Source organism: Heptranchias perlo, chromosome 7, assembly GCF_035084215.1.
Source record: "Heptranchias perlo isolate sHepPer1 chromosome 7, sHepPer1.hap1, whole genome shotgun sequence".
Lineage (NCBI taxonomy): Eukaryota > Metazoa > Chordata > Chondrichthyes > Hexanchiformes > Hexanchidae > Heptranchias > Heptranchias perlo.
In genome coordinates this window covers 76651993-76671427 of record NC_090331.1, presented here as the reverse complement: position 1 = coordinate 76671427, position 19435 = coordinate 76651993, and the positions used below count along the sequence as shown (strand labels likewise).

Here is a 19435-nt window from a genome sequence, read left to right as displayed (position 1 = left end):
TAGGAGGTAGAGAGGAATGGTGAACGAATGTTTTTCTGACTGGAGAGAAGTATGCAGTGGGGGCCCCCAGGGGTCAGTATTTGGATCATTACTTTTCCTATTATATATAAATGACCTGGACCTGGGTATAGGGAGTACAATTTCAAAGCATGTAGATGATACAAAACTTGGCAACGTAGTAAATAGTGAGCAGGATAGTAGCGGACTTCAGGAGGACATACAGAAGGGCGAAATGGCAGATGCAATTTAATGTGGATAAGTGTGAAGTGATGCACTTTGGAAGGAACAACATAGAGAGAGTATTATCAAAATGGTACAATTTTGATGGGGGTGCAAGAGCAGAGGGAACTAGGGGTGCATAATTCACAAATCTTTGAAAGTGACAGGGCAAGTTGAGAAGGCGGTTAAGAAAGCGTATGGGATACTTGGCTTTATAAATAGGGGCATTGAATAGAAAAACAAGGAAATCATGCTAAACCTTTACAAATCGCTGATTAGGCCTTAACTGGAGTATTGTGTTCACTTCTGACCACAGACTTTAGGAAGGATGTCAAGGCCTTGGAGAGGGTACAGAGGAGGTTTACCCGGATGATACTAGCGATGAGGAACTTCAGTTATGTGGAGAGATTGGAGAAGTTGAGATTGTTCTCCTTAGAGCAGAGAAGGTTAAGGGGAGACCTAATAGAGGTATTCAAAATTTTGAGGGGTTTTGATACAGCAAGTAGGGAGAAACTGTTTCCTCTGGTAAGTAGGTTGGTAACCAGAGGTCATAGATTTAAAATAATTGGCAAAAGAACGAGAGGGGAAATGAGGAGACATTTTTTTCACACAGAGAGTTGTTAAGATCTGGAATGCACTACCTGAAAGGGTGGTGGAATCAGATTCCATTGGAACTTTCAAAAGGCAATTGGACATGTACTTGAAGAGGACTAATTTGCAGGGTTATGGGGAAAAAGCTGGGCGTGGGACTAAATTAGATAGCTCTTTCAAAGAGCCGGCACAGGCATGACAGGTCGAATGGCCTCCTTCTGTGCTGTAAGATTCTATGATTCTACTCAGAACAGAAGATACTTGTTACTGTGTATATGTACTGTTGGAATTCATAGGGCACTTTTGTTTCTGATTGTTGATTTAATTTTGACCATGGATGTCACAGTAGACAGATGCGAGGCTCCCTTGATCAAGTCATCTGATTTTGAACTGGAGACCCATCAGGTTTTATTTCCCTCGATATTACAAGGGATTTGAATGTCCTGTATATGTTAGTGAGGTTTTGGGGATATTGTTACAGTAGCAAATTATTCAGATCCAGTTTTGTGTTCTCATAATGTTAGCCTTTCTCTTTCTATGCATATCTGAGCTTGTATTGCTCTCAGTCCTGATTATTGTACATATCCAAGAGGGCTCCAATGTATTGATAAGGTAAAGTATCATGTAATTGTGTTTGCATTTAAGCAGTACATTTGGATGTGAGTTATGACAGCATTTCTCATGACTGTAAATTCTTAAGAGTGCCATTGTCGTGAATAGTGTGCCTGTTCCCCATGGTGGTGAAAAGATTGTAGCTTAATCATTGGAAATTCTCTTACTTGAATATGGATTTTTTTTATGCACTAGCTACACTTAAAAGAAAGAGGCACACAGCATATATTTTATTTCACGTTCTTTTTTACATCATATAGATTGTAACAGAGGATACTTGTATCGTCTTGATTATTTTTGTTGGCGTTTGTCTCTGTAGTTGTCTTTACAGTGGAATCTCAGTAAATTGACCACCTAAGGCAGTGGTATCCAAACGTTTCTCTTCATGAGTAATATAGGTGTACACTATAGCTCTTTGGAGCTCACGTATAAAGTTGAAATCCATGTTCCCATTAAGTTGCATATCAATGCCTTCCTGTACTATACCACAGCTACTTAGGTGGTCACTTTCAACTTCGGTGCCCAGGCGGTTACCCGGAGAAGCAGATTGCCCACTTGCTTTAGAATCCACCTAAATTTCATTCCATCATGAATCAATGAGATGAAAACCGGGCAGGTTTTATAACGGACAGGCCTCCAGCCAGGTTACCACGCAGATGGCGAATTTAAAAATTACCTTTTGATATCTGTTCCTGTACCACTGCTCAGTAGCCAGACTCAGTCATTTCTGTAATTGAACCTAATTTTGACCTCTTATGCACTGAAACAAATAACTGAATACACCATAAATTAAATTAGCACGTTTTCTTTTTATCTCTAGGACCTGGGTTTGAATCCAGTTCCGCCTGATGGAATGCAAGATTGCTTTCTCTGCTGGCTTTAAGGGCCTGAAGTGAAATGAGCTGGAAGCTTTTTCAACCTAATTGCCATTGATCAAGCCCCACAATATGGAACTGTCCTCAGATTGGCATAAACTGGCACTCTTAGTCCACAAATATAGCTCATTTGGGAACTCCAAAAATTGACACTGTTCCCATAAGAAGTGCCTTTATGAGGTTGGGTTTAAAACACAGTGTTGTGGCAGGGTAGAATAAGCTTTATTCAGCATCTGGATGCACTGTACTTGACCTGTGAATGCTTGGATGCCTTAAAGTTCTTTCACCTTGATGAGCACAAAAATTCAGCAACATATAAATGTAGTCACGTAGAAGTTATCTTTGTATGTAACCTGTTCGTGGCTGGAATTTTAACTTCACGTGTATTTATTACTTAGATTACAAAGAAGCATAAGCTCCATGAAGCCTCGGCCTACTTACTGGAGAAGAAGGGAGATGTGCATGGTGCCTTTTTAGTCCTGCTTGAGGTATAAATGTTACATGCTTACATTTCTCAATCTGTGCAATTTTTCCATAGGATGACAAATTAGAGTCAGTAATTGGTATTTAATTTTAAAGATCAGTTGTTATAGCATTACAGTGAGAGGAAAGTTTATATTTTGTGCCCTTTAATTTCTTGGATGTTTTTATTATTTTTGCCATTCCAAAAGCAGAAGCAGCACTTAGGATGTTAGATTCATTTTTTTTAGGGAGGAGGGGACAGATCTTTTGCCACTTCACAGCTTTCTGAAGGCATTTTTCTTCAAAAGGAACGGAAAGCGTTTTCATTTGTAACAATAATGCTACTTCAGGATTGGTGCTCCCTTTTTCTCTGTCCCCATCCCCAATCCTCAAAAAAAATCAAATGCTGTGCTCTGACTGGCTAGGTGAGTCTACTATATATGTGATGGGGTCCTCTGCTGGTAAACTGCTAAAACTTAATGCCACTACGCACCTACGCTAGACCACCTGGATCAACCTCTGCTGGCTCATTGTTGTCACTCCATTCTTCCGGGGCCCTCTGATTCCGCTGAACAGCTTCCAATAGTGAACCCATTGCTACTCTGCCCTTCCAACTGCTCCTTGATACACTCCCTCTCCACAATTGCCTCCGAACCTGGTTACTGGATCATCATTGCTTCAAGATGACTATCTACAAGTCAACTTCATCCCACCACAGGACCTCAGACTGTAACTTTGATCTTTCTCATATCATAGCCTCCCTGTCCTCTGTTTATGACCTAATCCCTGCCATACCTGTGAAACTTGAATTCCCTCTGTGTCAGTTCGCGTGTGCATTTGGGATGCCAATCTGGACCATAGCCCGATACTTCTATCTCACTTTCTTTTTTTTTCTCTTGTCTCCTCTTGGGCCATTTTTGTGACCCAGTCATGCAACTTTTCATTTTTCTCCTCTCAGGTACTTTGTCCCACCCCCAATATCTACCCCAATCCATCACTATTTCTCTGCCGTCTTACACTCCTGCCACCATCATAGGCTCGAATCCCCCTTCATGCCTCTCGTGGCATTCTCCGAAAGGCCCATCAAGGCACTCGTCACTGCCTCTTTACAAACAGCAAACACCAACTGCCTCATCCATCTCTCGCTGACCTTCCTGTCCAGCTCGCCCACTGGGGCTATTCACCACACCCTCCTTCCCGTCCCTCTCGCCCCACCCTCTGCTATCCCCTTTGACTCTGCCTGCAGATAAACAATCACTGTCCCTCTCCACATTTCTGTCTAGAATGTTCATTCGCTCGTGAATAAGGCCCTTGCCATCCATGACCTTATTGTGGATGATTGCATTGACATCCTGGCTTTGAACTTAAACTTAGCTCACGGGTGGTGACACCTTGGGCTATGAATTGGTCCACGTAGCTTCCGCTGTGAAGGTGCTATGCGGCCTCCTAAGGACCCAAAATGGCATCCGGAATTACATGTGCACTTCTAGCGTGACGTGCGCCAGAGGCTATCTTGATAAAGGCGTTTGCGCACGCGCAGATAACAGACCATGTAAAGTTGGGAGAATATGCGGTAGATCGGTGTGCAACACTGATTTAAAGGGACGGATGAGATTTTGGAACTCAACGCTCCAGCCAACGCACTGTCTTAACCACATACAGCTGAACAATTCGTAGACGGCCTGGAGGAGCCCCCACCAGTGATATTTAAAGGGATTGTGCAGGTGTTGCCGATTAGTTGCTGGATTATTGCTTCTGGCTGCTGGTACAATTGTACATGTTTGTTGAAGCTTCCCATACTAGGAGAAAGTTGCAATATTATATAGAGTGTGGTCTGGCAGTTCCTGCATTTCTGTTGGTGGCATTGAAAAGGTTTCTGCCAACCATGGGTGGCCTGCTAGGGCTCCCGCTGGGCATTGAACATGCAGAGAGTCCACGCAGAGCAGGTCAAGCTGCAAGGAGAGGGAAGAGGAGGAGGTGCAGGGCACTGAGCAGTAGGCAATATCCAATGAAGGCCTTTAGGGACCAATTCTCTTACCTCAACCTGAGCGAAGACCAGTGCATCCGAGGGCTGCAGTTGAAGAAAATGTTTGTGACGGAGATTTTTCAACTGCTGCAGCCACAACTGCAGCCTCAGAGCAGGGCAAGGACAGCATTGTCTGTGGCTGTGAAGGTAACTGTGGTGTTGAACTTTTACGGCTCTGGATCCTTTCAGGCCTCTGCTGGAGATCTGTGCAACATCTCACAGTGTGCATTGCACTGCTGCATAAGGGAGGTCACAGAGGCTCTATATGAGCTGCGCAACAGATTCATAACGTTCCGTCTTGACAGAGAGAAGCAGAATGAGCGAGCATGAGGGTTTGCTCCTATTGCAGGCTTTCCCATAGTGCTGGATGCCATTTACTGCACGCATATAGTCATGCATGCTCCACATCTCAACTCGGCCATCTTAATGAACAGAAAGGGGTTTCACTCCCTCAATGTGCAGCTGGTGTGCAACCATATCCTGCGCATCAGAGAGGTCAATGCCTACTACCCGGCAGCAGTCATGATTCCAACATTCTGCGGCAGTCCAACATCCCACCTATCTTTCAACCGGCACGTCAAGTCAAAGGCTGCCTACTGGGCGACAAAGGCTATCCCATCATGAGGTGGCTCTTGACTCTGGTCAGGAACGCATACACACGGGCAGAGCAGGCATACAGTGAGAGTCATGCGGCCACACAAAACGTCATCGAGCGCATCATAAGCCTCCTAAAGCAATGCTTACACTGCCAGGGCCGTTCTGGAGGAGCCCTGCAGCACTCAGCTGAGCGGGTATCAAGATTTGCCGTTGTATGCTGCATGCTGCACAACCTCGCCCTTATGAGAGGACAGCCCTTGCCACCGATTATTCGAGCCAGAGGAAGGCGGAGGAGACGGAGGAGGAAGAGGCAAGGAGGCAATAAGGTGCACAGGCCCTGTCTGCCAGGGCTCTCCTTGCTCACCTTAAAAATTAGCGCTATCAGTAACCTCAACGACACTTCCCAAGTCACTGACAATCCTACACTCCTCACCTTTCCTCTCCCACATGACCATCCGATCATCCTCCTTATGATTACACATTGCTTCCTCCCGCAGCTCATTGCATAAATAAAAACTACCACCAACTGTGACTTCAAATACAAATTTATAAATTAACACATAAAATCATGTATACAACACTACACTATTCACCCTTGTGCATTCCCTTAGTGCCTGTCGATCGTGTGCCTTTTCCTTTCCTAGTGCTTCTACAAGGTGCATCCCCAGTGGCTGGAGCATGGGTGGTGGGAGGCTGCTGACCTTCAATTGAGGAGAGTGCAGATAGCCGTGGAGGACGACCTCTAGCAGCTCTGGGCCGGGAGGGTCCGGCTTCAGACTGCACCATCTCAGCCTGGGCTGCAGCAGTCTGGCCTGGCTGGCTGACAGGCAACAACAAGGGCACTGGCAGAGTGGCAGGGGTGGGAGCAGGAATGGTGTCATACTGAGAGAGGACAACAGGTTCAATTGCCATGGCACAACTGCCACTCACCCGAGGCGGTGCCTCAGCAATCCTTGTGATCTGCTGGAGAACAGAGTGCTGCACTGCTCTGATGCCCTGGAAGCCCCGTTCCACAGTGGAACCCAGAGCCACGATAGCAGCAGTCTGAGCTTCTATAGCAGCAGTCTGACCTTGGGTGGCAGATGTTTGTGCTGCAATGGAAGCTGTGACATCAGTCATCAGACGCTGCATCATGGTGGGTTCCACAGGTGTGCTGATGGAGGTGATCACCCATTCCATATGGGAAAGGATGGGCTCCAAGCTCTGCGCAAAGCCCTGTGCCAAGTTCGAGGTGGACTCTTCCGTGCCTCATGACATTGTGCTCAGGTTTTCTGGCAGGCTTTCCAGTGCATCAAGCATTTGGCTGTGTACACACATCAGCTTTCTTCTGTAGTCTGGCCCATCGAAGTCCTCATCTGACTCCTGTACAGCAGAACTGGAGTGCGACCTCGCGATCCAGTGAGCTGGCACCTGTGGTATCCGTTCCCCTTGCCCTGGCTCCTGCACACTTGTGCCCGGTGTCTCACCACGTGCAAATCCCTCCTCTCACCTCGTGCAAATCCCTCCTCTCACCTAGCCTGTACACTACACGTAGTGTCAGTCTCTGAGCTGGTGGATGCGAGCGTCAGATCGAGTGACAGTGCGGCTTCATTATCACTGTCTCTCTCTCCTCCTCCTCCACCTCGGACGGTGCCGGCTCCAGTTCTTGGGTATCTGCGATAACAAAGGGAGATGGGTTGAATTGTAGAGCGGGGAGAGGAGCAAGTAAGATGTGCGTGCTGATACCGTCTGCAGCATGTTAGTCAGAAAAGATTGTGGGATGAGGGAGATGTGGGAAACGAGATGAAGGATTCGGTATACAGAGACCCTTATCATCGATACCTCCAGCTCCGCCAGTGGCCATGGCCGCAGCGAAGGCCCGCCCAATGATCCACAGCACTCTCTCCTCTGGGGGGGTTAGGATGTATAGGCGTGCCTGTCCTTCCCCAGGTCTTTGCTGCTGCCAACTGTTGTGCATCACCTTCACCAGCAAGACAGAGAGAAATGTGTCAGTGAGTGTCCTGTAAGGTGTTTGGGTGATGTGGCTGTCATGGTTGAATAGCTGCCAATGTGTGTGACCTGTGAGTTTTGGGCATGTGGCTTGCAAGAGTGGTATTGTGTGAGGGTGAGATGCAGCATCCGAAGTGCAGCGTTGCGTACAGATGGAAAGCATTTATTGGTGGGTGGGTGAGGAGGGGTGTCGTGCGTGGAGTAGTGGTACAGTTAGTAGGATATGCCACTTGACACTTGAATTTACTCACCTTGACCACTTATATCAAATCATTGAACTTTTTCCTGCACTGCATCCATGTGTGTGGTGCAATGCTCCTGGCGTTCACTTCCAGCGTTACTTCCTCCCACTGTCTCCACAGCTGGTGTCTGGAGGGCCTCCTGCCATCCTGCTGATACAGGATGGCTCTCCGTGCATCCACCTTGTCCACCAAGGCCTCTAGTGCATCATCTGAGAACCTGGGTGCACGCTCTCTCGCGAGTCCAGCCTTCAGAATTTTCTTCCATCATCGATTGAATTGACAGTGCACCCCCTCTTTAAGAGATGCAGGCTGTCTTTAAGTACTGCTGGCCACACCCCATATCGAGCCCCTGCTGGTGCGTGCAGCCAATCAACAGCGCAGGTAGCGCTGGCTGCAAGTGGAAAGCATAGAGATTATCAGGCAGCTGCCTGCATCTCAACGGCCGGGCGGGGTTAATCGCACACCGCGCCCGATTTTGGGGTTATCCAATTTAACCCCCCCTGCTTCTTGCTGAAGTCTCCACACCTGGCTATACTTTCTAATACCAGCCCCACCAAAACTGTGTAGGTTTTTTTTTAACTTGTGAGGGTACAAGAGATAAGAATCAACCAAGACTGAAATACTCTTCTAAATAATTGGTTTTATTGACATTAAGACACGACAGTTTTGCAGTCAAAGATGGTTACAACCATATCCGGGAGTACAAGTCAGAAGCAAGGGTGATCAATCCTTCTTCTGGGAGACTGAGCGGTTAATTCATAGTCGACAACTTCATCTGTCTCCAAGAAATTGCTGTAAAATGGCTATTTTTATACATTCGTACTGCTGGAAGAACAGCCTGACAGTTTCCCACAGTTTCTGAGGTCCTGTAGACAGCAGTTTTAACTCTAACTTGTTGGAAGCTATTGTCCTTCAAAAGTACAGCATATCTTGAACACTGTCCTAGCCTTGTATGTCCCCTTCAAAGAACTGCTTGTCAGGCTCCAGACCCATACTTTTAACCAAACATCATGGACCGTAAGCAAAGACAATCCTGCGCTCTGAATTTAGCCAAGTTGAATCAAATTCTGTGCTGTTACCAAGTAATCCAGAGTTTCTAGTCCAGCCTTTTAGTCTTCCTTAAAAACAGGTATTGAAAGGCCATATTGTAAAGTTCAAAATCCTTCAACTGCCCTGGTGATAGTTTGGCTATTAGCATTAAATCACACATTGGTCTCTCCCCTGATTCCTTTGGTTCCTTTGAGCACCTCACCTCATTTCACCCCTCTTGCCTCTCCTTTAAAATCCTTGTTGTCTACATCTCTTCCCCCAAGCCCAACACGAGTTTCTCACTGAGATATCCTCCCTTCCTTCCTCCCTTGGCCTTTGCACTGAGCGGTGACTCATCCTCGGTAATTTAATTCTCCATCTTGGCTCTCCTTGCCCGATCTCCTCTGATTTCACTGCCCTGTCATCCCTCAACCTCTCCCTTCATATAAACTGTCCTACCCATATTAACAGCTATCCCCTTGATCTTGACATCTCATGTGGCCTCCCTAATCCCATTGTCTTGATCACATACCTGGCCATCTCTGACACCATCCTTGTATTCCTCACCACCCATAATCCCTGTCTCCTTCCAACCCCGCTTCCTTCTGCACCCATTGCTTGGAAAAAACTCTTCCCTCAAGTCACTTACAACTGCAGCTTGAACCTGTCAACTGCCTAGTATTTAGCCCTCCATTCACTTCTGCAGCCATTGATCTGTTCAACCACTCTCTCAGCTCCATCTTTGATGTCTTTGTGCCCAGCAAATCTTTACTGTCTCCTATCCCAGTAGTTCCTCCTGGATTGGCCCCCATCTCCGCTTCCTTAACTCCAAAGGGCACAGCCTTGAGCACATGACTGGTTTAGCCTTCCATCACCAGATGTAGCTGGACTGCAGCAAGCGCTAACGGACTTCACAGTCATCTGCCAAAACTGTCCACTGTTCGAGGATCATCCTAGAAAGCAGAGATAACCCCCAGCTTTTCACCACTACCAACTGTCTCCTGAATCCCCTCTCCCCCTCCACCATCACGTCTAACAAGAAGTGCGAGGAATTCTTTGTCATTAAGATTAACACCATCCGTTCACCCGCTTCTGTTGCGCACCCTTCCCTTCACCTTTCCATGAAGCCAAACCTCTTCCAGGCTACCCTCTGCCCTGAAACAGCATTGCACTGCTATCTCTTTTCATGCCTTCTCTGAGCTCGTCGGGGGTAATTTTCACTTTCATTGCATGAGCGGTAATCTGGTGGAGCAGATTGCCCGATTTTCACCCCATTGATTTCAATGAGTTGAAAATAATGCAGGTTCTAAAATGGATGTTAAACATTGGGGAGACTGAAGTCATTGTATTCGGCCCTGCTACAAACTCTGTAACCTTACCATTGATTCAATTCACCTACCTGCCATTGTCTCGGACTGAACTCGACTGTTTGCAGCCTTGGTGTTCTTTTCAACCCTGAGCTGAGCGTCCAGCCCAATAACACAAAGTCATCCACCTCCGTAACATCGCATTCTCCACCCCTACCTCAGCCCATCTGCCCTGATGCCATCATCCTTGTCCTTTGTCACCTTTAGACTCGACTATTCCAACGCTCTAAGGGCTTGCTTCTTATTTTCCACCCTTCATAATCTTCAGCTCATCCAAAGCTCTGCTGCCGATAGCCTATCCCGCTTACCCATCCCCCTTGTCTTCGCTGCCCTACATTGACTCCTGGTCCCCAATGCCTCAAATTTAAAATCTTCTTCATTGTGTATAAATACATTCCTGGTCTCGTCCCTCCCTATCTCTGTAACCTCCTAATCAAACCCACCCCCCCACCGAACTCTTTGTTCCTCCAACGCTGGTCTCTTGTGTATCCCCTCCTTTCTTTGCTCCACTATTGATGGCCATGCCTTCAGCTGTTTAAGGTATGGAATTTCCATCGCTAAACCCCTCCAATTTCCTCTCCTCTTTAAAGACCCTCCGTAAAACCCACCTCTTTGACCAAGCTTTAGGTTCCTCCTCCTAATATCCCCTCCTTCGGTTCAGCATCCATTTTTTTGACTGTGCTTCTTTTTACATAGTACATTTACATAATGCCCTGGGATGTTTTTCTACATTCAAGGCGCTATGCAAATGCAAGTTGAGGACATGCATGGAAAGCCATTCAGACAAGAGCCAGTAAATCACAAGCCAAGAAGCAGTAAGAGGTGAATCACTTTTGATTTTAACACCTTGCTTTTGCAGGGGATGATTGTCTCACTAATTTCTAAATGTCCCTGCTTTACAGCAATCATCTGATTTTCAGAAAGAGCTACAGACACCTTTGATTTAAGTTGATGCAAGAGAGTAATTTTGCCTTTGGGGCCAGTTTTATTAAGACAAACAAGCTATTTTCAAGTGCAAAATACTGCAGATGCTGGAAATCTGAAATAAAACAGAAAATGCTGGAAATTTTCAAGGACTTGCTTAATCAAGCTAGGAGTTTTTTTTCAATAATCAAAACTTGAAGTTTAACAATCTGTTATACACCAGCTGCAGTTATACCACTACAATCAACGCTGGTGAGTAATCAAACATTTTCTTTTTTTAGATTTTGAAGCACAAGCTGTCTTTGTTTACAGATGGTGCAAGTAAGTAACAATTTAATTGTCTCAACCTGCAGTATTATTTTGTCATCGGCAGTTTTAAAATTGCTGAATCTGAATATTTACAGCTGAAGCAGATTGATTGTAATTTTGATATTTGGTATCAACAGCTGAACCTATATACAACTATAGAGGCTATATATAACTCTCAAATCTGGTTTTTGATCAAGTAGAAGGAAACCGCATGTGCCACGCTTTCCGGGTCATAAGAGTTTGTGCTAAGATAGGGTTTGTGCTTTAAGATAACTACGGTCCTGTAATGCACCAAATGCTGGTATAATCAATTCTATTCCATCTCAGTGTATATCTGTTATGCCTGTTAATTGTCCTGAGCCAAGTATTCATCATGCACCAAACAAATTTATTTTTCATTCAAGTACTTTCTTACACATTCCAATATTCATGCGTGACATCAGTGTTTAAACCTTCAGGGAAATTCAGATTGCTATCGTGGGGATCTGCAAGATTATGGTTGTACTTGACGATCCTAATGATGTATGAATTATTTGAAAAGCTGTTTCCCAGCTGGTAATGCTTATGCATCATATGAAGTATTTGCAGGGAGAAAGAAAAACTTTTCATGGAATACAACAGTGCAGCTATTCTCAGTGATGAACTGAAGTGCCCTTTGGCTAGATGAAGCAATATTGTGATAAACCTGCTTCCTATTAAACTCAGGCACTTCAAATGAGTTTTGAAGACTAGCAGAGCTGACCACAGTGCTCGGAGATCTGTGACAAATAAGTGAGTGTGGACAGACAGCCGTTCTGGTGAAGTATATAGACAAGACATTGCATAGAAGTATACAAAAAAACAATAGTCAGCAAACATTCCCCATCCTCCCTGCACCTCAGACAATACTACTCACTACAATGATCCCTCAAGCTGGAAGCCAGACTGTCTTGAATTGTTGATTATTTACAATGCCTGTCAGTGGTTCTCACTAAGAGATGAGATTTATTTGGCACAAGCCAGACATCCATTTTTTTCCCGCAAAACTTTGTTAGTCCCAGGAAGAGGACTTTAGTGCTATAGATCACATTCTTTTTTCATGTCTTATTTAGAATCCCAAATTTATATTGAAGTAAATCCAACATTGACAATGACAACAACTTGTATTTATGTAGCACTTTCAACGTAGTGAAACATCCCAAGGCGCTTCACAGGAGTGTTATCAGACAAAATTCGACACCAAGCCAAAAAAGGAGATATTAGGACAGATGACCAAAAGCTTGGTCAAAGAGGTAGGTTTTAAACAGCACCTTAAAGGAGAAGAGAGTGGTGGAAAGGCACGGCCACCAATGGAGGGGTGAAGGAAGTGGAGGATGCACAAGAGACCAGAGTTGGAGAAATGCAGAGTTCATGAAGGGTTGAAAGGCTGGAGGAGGTTACAAAGATAGGGATAGGCAAAGCCATGGAGGAATTTGAACACATGGATGAGAATTTTAAAAATCGAGGCATTGGTGGACCAGTAGCAAATGTAGGTCAGCGAGCATAAGGGTGATGGATGAAAGGGATGGTGCAAGTTAGGATACAGGCAGCAGAGTTTTGGATGAGCTCAAGTTTAAGTAGGGTGCAAGATAGGAAGGCCAGCCAAGAGTGCATTGGAATAGTTGAGTCTGGAGGTAACAAAAGCATGGATGAGAGTTTCAGCAGCAGATGGTCTGAGGCGGGGTGGAGGTGGGCGATATTATGGAGGTAGAAGGATATGGGATTGGAAGCTCAGCTCAGGGTCAAATAGAACGCCGAAATTGCGAACAGTCTAGTTCAGCTTGAGACTGGCCAGTGAGGGGGATGGATTTGGTGGCTAGGTAATGGAGTTTGTGGTAGGGGCCGAAGACGATGTTTTCGGTCTTCCCAACGTTTAATTGGAGGAAATATCAGCTCATCCAAGACTTGATGTCAGACAACATAGAGGCAGTGGAGGGGTTTGAGAGAGGCGGTGGTGAGGTAGAGCTGGGCATCGTCAGCGTAAATGTGGAACCTGATGTTGTGTCTTCGGATGATGTCGACGAGGGGCAGCATGTAGATGAGAAATAGAAGTTGGCTAATGATAGATCCTTGGTTTACTCCAAAGGTAATGGTGTGGGGGCGGGAAGAGAAGCCATTGCAGGAGGTTCTCTGGCTATGACTGGATAGCTAACATTCCACTCTGGAGTTAATAGGTACTTATACACTACAGTATTGCAGCCGACTGCAGATGTGTAGTTCTTCCTCCATTAGCTGTGCTCTGTAGTGTTCCCGGGATCAATGCCATTACAAAAATATGAATCTTTGATTCTGCAATCATGATAAGGGAGCCAGTTTCAGTTATGTTAAATATGGAGAGCCTGTTCTGCACATTTGCTTTCTTTGGGTTAACATTTACCAACGTTAAACAGAATTGTGATTTTGGTATTAAAAATGGCATCAAACCACACAATATAAAGCTTTACCATTAACTGCCGGGACTTGAGAAGAACAAAACCTGAGCCTAGCAGTCTTAAAGAGATCAGCGCCCAGTATGACTTGTAAAAGCAAAAGAGCAGCGCATGGAGTTCACTTTCCTAGGATTTAGTGTTAAGCAGAAAGTGAAATTACCTAACATTGCAATATGTACACCTTAGAACCACCTCTTCTCTCTGACTGCAGGTTTAATACTCGTTTTATGCAGGTATTGGCATGGTGTAATTGGGTGAGAATCAGTCTATTTCCAATCTGCTCCACGCTATACAAGATGCGAGTCTGATGACTGGATATTGTTTGTCCCTGCTCTGGCCAACATAATTGGATTTGCACAGCCTGAGGCTATGCTTATATAACTATGGCAGACCTTCAAACTCCAACTTGAATAAGTAACAGATTTGACATAGTTCAGATGAGACAAATGCTGTTTTGGAAGCTCTTTTATTTAAATATTTATGCCAGTTGAAGTGTTTACTGGAAGGCAGTATAATAGAATGTGAGTAAAACATTTTTCTTACTCTCTGAAATTTATTAATTTATTTGTAACATGTTTTCATAAACAAGCACCTTCTCATGACATTTTTCAACTTTTGCGTTGTTCATTAATTTACTGTTACTACTAACATCTCCTGCACAGACACTTGACATTCCTAAACTCAGAATTCTTTAAACAGCAACTTGACTGAAGCTGATTGATTGAAAGCCACCAAAGAGGGAAAAAGTTGACTTTTATTTATTATCGCAACCCAACAATGAAGGTTATTGACATACTGAATCCTGATGCAATTTATAATGTTGCTGATTACTGAAACAGTGGTTAGTAATATTCAAGGAGTGAGATTCACTATCTTTTTATGGATAAAATGGAGTTTCGGCATGATTTCGGTGGCATTGAAATGAAATAGTGCAAAAGATCATGGAAATTTAAGAGTAAGAGTGAGTTGTGCCCGTAACCACTTTGCACTGGAGTTTCCGTGATCTTTTACGCTGGTTCAAAAGTCCGTTCACCCGAATCAGTCCCCACCCGCAAAACTGGCTACGCCCCCAGGGTAGAAAGGCAAGTTTCCACCAATTGCACCCGTTCGGGGGTGTTCATCACATTGTGCCCAGAAACTGTGACGCTCAGGCATGCTTGGTCACATGAATCCAGCATTAATCACATTAATTTCCCTAGCTCACCAAGCCAAACTTCCCCTAAGACTCCCCCTGTCCTAGCCCTGAACTCGCATCTTTCTCTAGTTTCTCTCCTATCTCCCCTCATGCCCTCTCCGAGCTCATCTTGACCATGAAACCCACCTCCTGCTCCCTCGACCCTATTCCCACAAAACTGCTGACCACCTAACTTCCTTTCCTGGCCCCCATGTTAACTAATTTTGCTCTCCTCAAGTACTGTCCCCCTCCCCTTCAAATCTGCCATCATCACCGCCCTCCTCAAAAACCCACCTTTGACTCCTCTGTGCTTGCAAACTACCGACATCTCCAACCTACCTTTCCTCTCAAGTCCTTGAACGTGTCGCCGCCTCCCAAATCCATGCCCATCTTTCCCGCAACTCCATGTTTGAATCACTCCAATCAGGTTTCCGTCCCTTCCACAGTATTGAAACGGCCTTTATCAAAGTCATAAATGACATCCTATGTGACTGTGACCGAGGTAAACTATCCCTCTTCGTCCTTCTCGACCTTTCTGCAGCCTTTGATGTGATTGACCACACCATCCTCCTCCCAATGCCTCTCCTCCGTCGTCCAGCTAGGTGGGACTGCGCTCGCCTTGTTCCATTCTTATCTATCCATTCCTAGCCAGAGAATCACCTGCAGTAGCTTCAAGCCAAGAATCGATTACGATCGATAACACTGCTTAATTGTGCTGATTCATGGGAGATTTTACGTTCCGGCTTATGCTAATGAGTTTGAGAGGAAACTTGGGCGTAACTCCACCTCGGCAAAACTGCTGCAGTGTCCAGCGCATTCTGGGCGCATTTTAGCGATTGCGCCCCTGGAAGAAACTCCAGGCCACCATGTTTATCCTGAGACATGATGGAGTAATTTGCAATTGTTGTTCGAACATAGTGGAGGTGGGCATGTTAGATTTGATGCATATTCGACATTGGATTTTTTGACATTGCATGGATTTTTTTTTATTTCAAAAAAGTCAGTGCGAGGGAAGGGGTGGGAGGTAGCAGAGATATGGGAGAAGAGGATAGGAAGGCAGGAGTACTGGGAACATTCTACTGGTAGGTGCCTACATGAGGAACAAGGTGAAAACAACCAAGATGGATTTTGAAGTGGATTTTGTTTACCGCAGTGATGATTTTAAAGGTTGAGATTTTGTTTGGTTTATAGTAACCAACAGAGTCAGATGCCAGGGGAAATCCAACTTTCTTCTATGTCAGTATATCTTGATGTTTGGTTTAATTTTATCACACAAGTCATTAGTTTCACTTTGTTTTTGATCTGTTCTGTTTGCTGATGTAGCCTGTGCTGAGTGTGCCTCTTTCACATGAAAACAAATCTGAGCTTTAACCCTTTGTGAACACTGTCGTTATTAGTTACGTTACAAAGTGAAGTGTGACTGTCCACAGGGGCCTGATTTTCTGTCTCAGATTCGCATAAATGTGTACCATGGAATCTAAGGACCATATATAAAAGAAGTTTAAACCCATGATCCTGATAATTTGCTCACATGTCAAATTGCTGATAGTTTATGTTCTGATTTAGATTTCTCTACTAATGAGGCAATAGCGCTAAAAATAGCTCTTTCCAAAACCACTGGGCCCTTGAAATTTGAACAATAAACCGACAGATAAGAAAAGTAAACACAAATAGGACTGAGTTGCGTGGCTTTGAGGGCCGAGTTGCCACAGCCTTGCAGCCTGTGAACCACAGATTGGGCGTTACTGTGGGACATTGCATGTCGCGGTATCTTCACTAACACCTAAATATGTAGATTGCAAACTGGGTGAAAAGTAACATTTCACTCACATCCGGTGTATGGTCTGTGTATTTGTAAATAAAGTATTAAGTGTCCAGCATTGTAGATACAAGGTATATTGATGAGGGAAGACCTAGTGTTCATTTCTGTGGCATCTGAAGAGTATATCTGAAGAGTGAATCTTTGGAATTCTCCACCCCAGAGGGCTGTGGATGCTGAGTCATTGAATATATTCAAGACTGAGATGGATAGATTTTTGGACTCTAGGGGAATCAAAGGATATGGGGATTGGGCCGGAAAGTGGAGTTGAGGTCGAAGATCAGCTATAATCTGATTGAATGGTGGAGCAGGCTTGTGGGGCCGTATGGCTTACTCCTGCTCCTACTTCTTATGTTCTTATATCTGCTGTATAAATACCATGGGCTGAGTTTTCAGGCCTCCCATCTGGCAGAAATGGTGCGGTAGTGCCCCAAAATCGTGGTGATAGACTTACCACCCTGTTCCCGCTGTCACTGAGGCCAGGGTGATCTTCTCACAGGCCTACCACTTGGTGGCTGGAGCAGGAGTGCTTTTCCAAGCCTAAGGAAAGTACTGCATGCCACTGCCAGTTTGATTCAAATGAGGCCCGGGCCTCAAAATCGTGGTAGCCTCTTGGTCTCAGGAACAGGCTGGTCAGCTGCTCAGAAGTCAAACTCTACTCCCATTATGCAGAAATGATGCAGGCATCCCATTAAACTGCCTTGTGGCTCTTGCATGGGTTTGTGATGTGGAGAACTACTGTAAGCTCGATAGGGCTCGATTTTAAAAGGCGGGATGGCAGCGGGGCAGGTCAAAGGGCGTGCAGCAAACCTGAACAATGAAACCTTACCATCCCTCACGCAATCGCGACTTAATTGGTGCCCCTTGACCTTGTTTCCGGATTTGCCGTCCGAAAGCTGCGCAGTGGGTGCACTGTGCACCCGCATGACAGGCTGTCAGCTGGAGCATCTGAATTTAAAGGGCCATTGCTCCAATGGATTTTGCTGGAGCAAAAAGCAAGAAGACCCAATGGAGCAGCAAGGCTGCTCCAAGATTCAGCGATGCCTCATTTCAGGCGACTGGCCAGGGTGAGGAGGAGGAGGGAACTATTTTACCTGCCGACGGGAGGAAGCGCCCTGCCTCTGCCACCAAGAAAGCCTGGCTCGAGGTGGCAGAGGAGGTCACCACAGCAGCAACATCTCCCACGCCTGGGTCCAGTGCAGGAAGAATTTCAATGACCTAACCAGGTCAGCAAAAGTGAGTGCACTTACTGATTCTCCTGCATTCCGTGGTGCGCATCACCACAACCACCCCCCGCCACATCATTCTGCATTGCCAAGACTACTCCATCACATCACTCCTCACACCCACTTAAGGCCATCCTCAATTACCTGCACTTTTTCACCTCCCCGTTTGTGACCCCACCACTAGCACTCACCCCAATCCTCATACAATGTGATGTCTCTGTCTGATACTCACACTCTGATGCACCTCTTTCACAGTCAGCCTCACCCAAAGCAATGCATTTATCAGCTGACCACTTCACCCTCACTCACTCACATGTCTGTACTTTCTTCCCTTCCAGGAGAAGAGTGTGCAAAATGCACGCGAGAGGGCGATAACTGGAGGGGGGCCACAACAAATAGTGGTCCTCACAGAATCATAGAATCATAGACGTTTACAACATGGAAACAGGCTCTTCGGCCCAACATGTCCATGTCGCCCAGTTTATACCACTAAGCTAGTCCCAATTGCCTGCACTTGGCCCATATCCCTCTATACCCATCTTACCCATGTAACTGTCCAAATGCTTTTTAAAAGACAAAATTGTACCCGCCTCTACTACTGCCTCTGGCAGCTCGTTCCAGACACTCACCACCCTTTGAGTGAAAAAATTGTTCCTCTGGACCCTTTTGTATCTCTCCCCTCTCACCTTAAATCTATGTCCCCTCGTTATAGACTCCCCTACCTTTGGGAAAAGATTTTGACTATCTACCTTATCTATGCCCCTCATTATTTTATAGACTTCTATAAGATCACCCCTAAACCTCCTACTCTCCAGGGAAAAAAGTCTTAGTCTATCCAACTTCTCCCTATAAGTCAAACCATCAAGTCCCGGTAGCATCCTAGTAAATCTTTTCTGCACTCTTTCTAGTTTAATAATATCCTTTCTATAATAGGGTGACCAGAACTGTACACAGTATTCCAAGTGTGGCCTTACAACTTCAACAAGACATCCCAACTCCTGTATTCAATGTTCCGACCAATGAAACCAAGCATGCTGTGAATGCCTTCTTCACCACCCTATCCACCTGTGACTCCACTTTCAAGGAGCTATGAACCTGTACTCCTAGATCTCTTTGTTCTATAACTCTCCCCAACGCCCTACCATTAACGGAGTAGGTCCTGGCCCGATTCGATCTACCAAAATGCATCAACTCACATTTATCTAAATTAAACTCCATCTGCCATTCACCGGCCCACTGGCCCAATTTATCAAGATCCCGTTGCAATCCTAGATAACCTTCTTCACTGTCCACAATGCCACCAATCTTGGTGTCATCTGCAAACTTACTAACTGTGCCTCCTAAATTCTCATCCAAATCATTAATATAAATAACAAATAACAGCGGACCCAGCACCGATCCCTGAGGCACACCGCTGGTCACAGGCCTCCAGTTTGAAAAACAACCCTCTACAACCACCCTCTGTCTTCTGTTGTCAATCCAATTTTGTATCCAGTTGGCTACCTCACCTTGGATCCCGTGAGATTT

General features: G+C 45.3%; 1 protein-coding gene across 2 annotated transcripts in view; it reads left to right on the top strand.

Annotated features, from left to right (window-relative positions):
• Positions 1 to 19435, top strand: part of vps8 (VPS8 subunit of CORVET complex) — a 624186-nt gene that overhangs the window by 260781 nt on the left and 343970 nt on the right. For both annotated transcript variants that reach the window (XM_067987929.1, XM_067987930.1), the window contains exons 36-37: positions 2696 to 2785; positions 11215 to 11254. In XM_067987929.1, coding sequence (XP_067844030.1) covers positions 2696 to 2785; positions 11215 to 11254 — 130 coding nt within the window. The remainder of the gene's footprint in view (positions 1 to 2695; positions 2786 to 11214; positions 11255 to 19435) is intronic.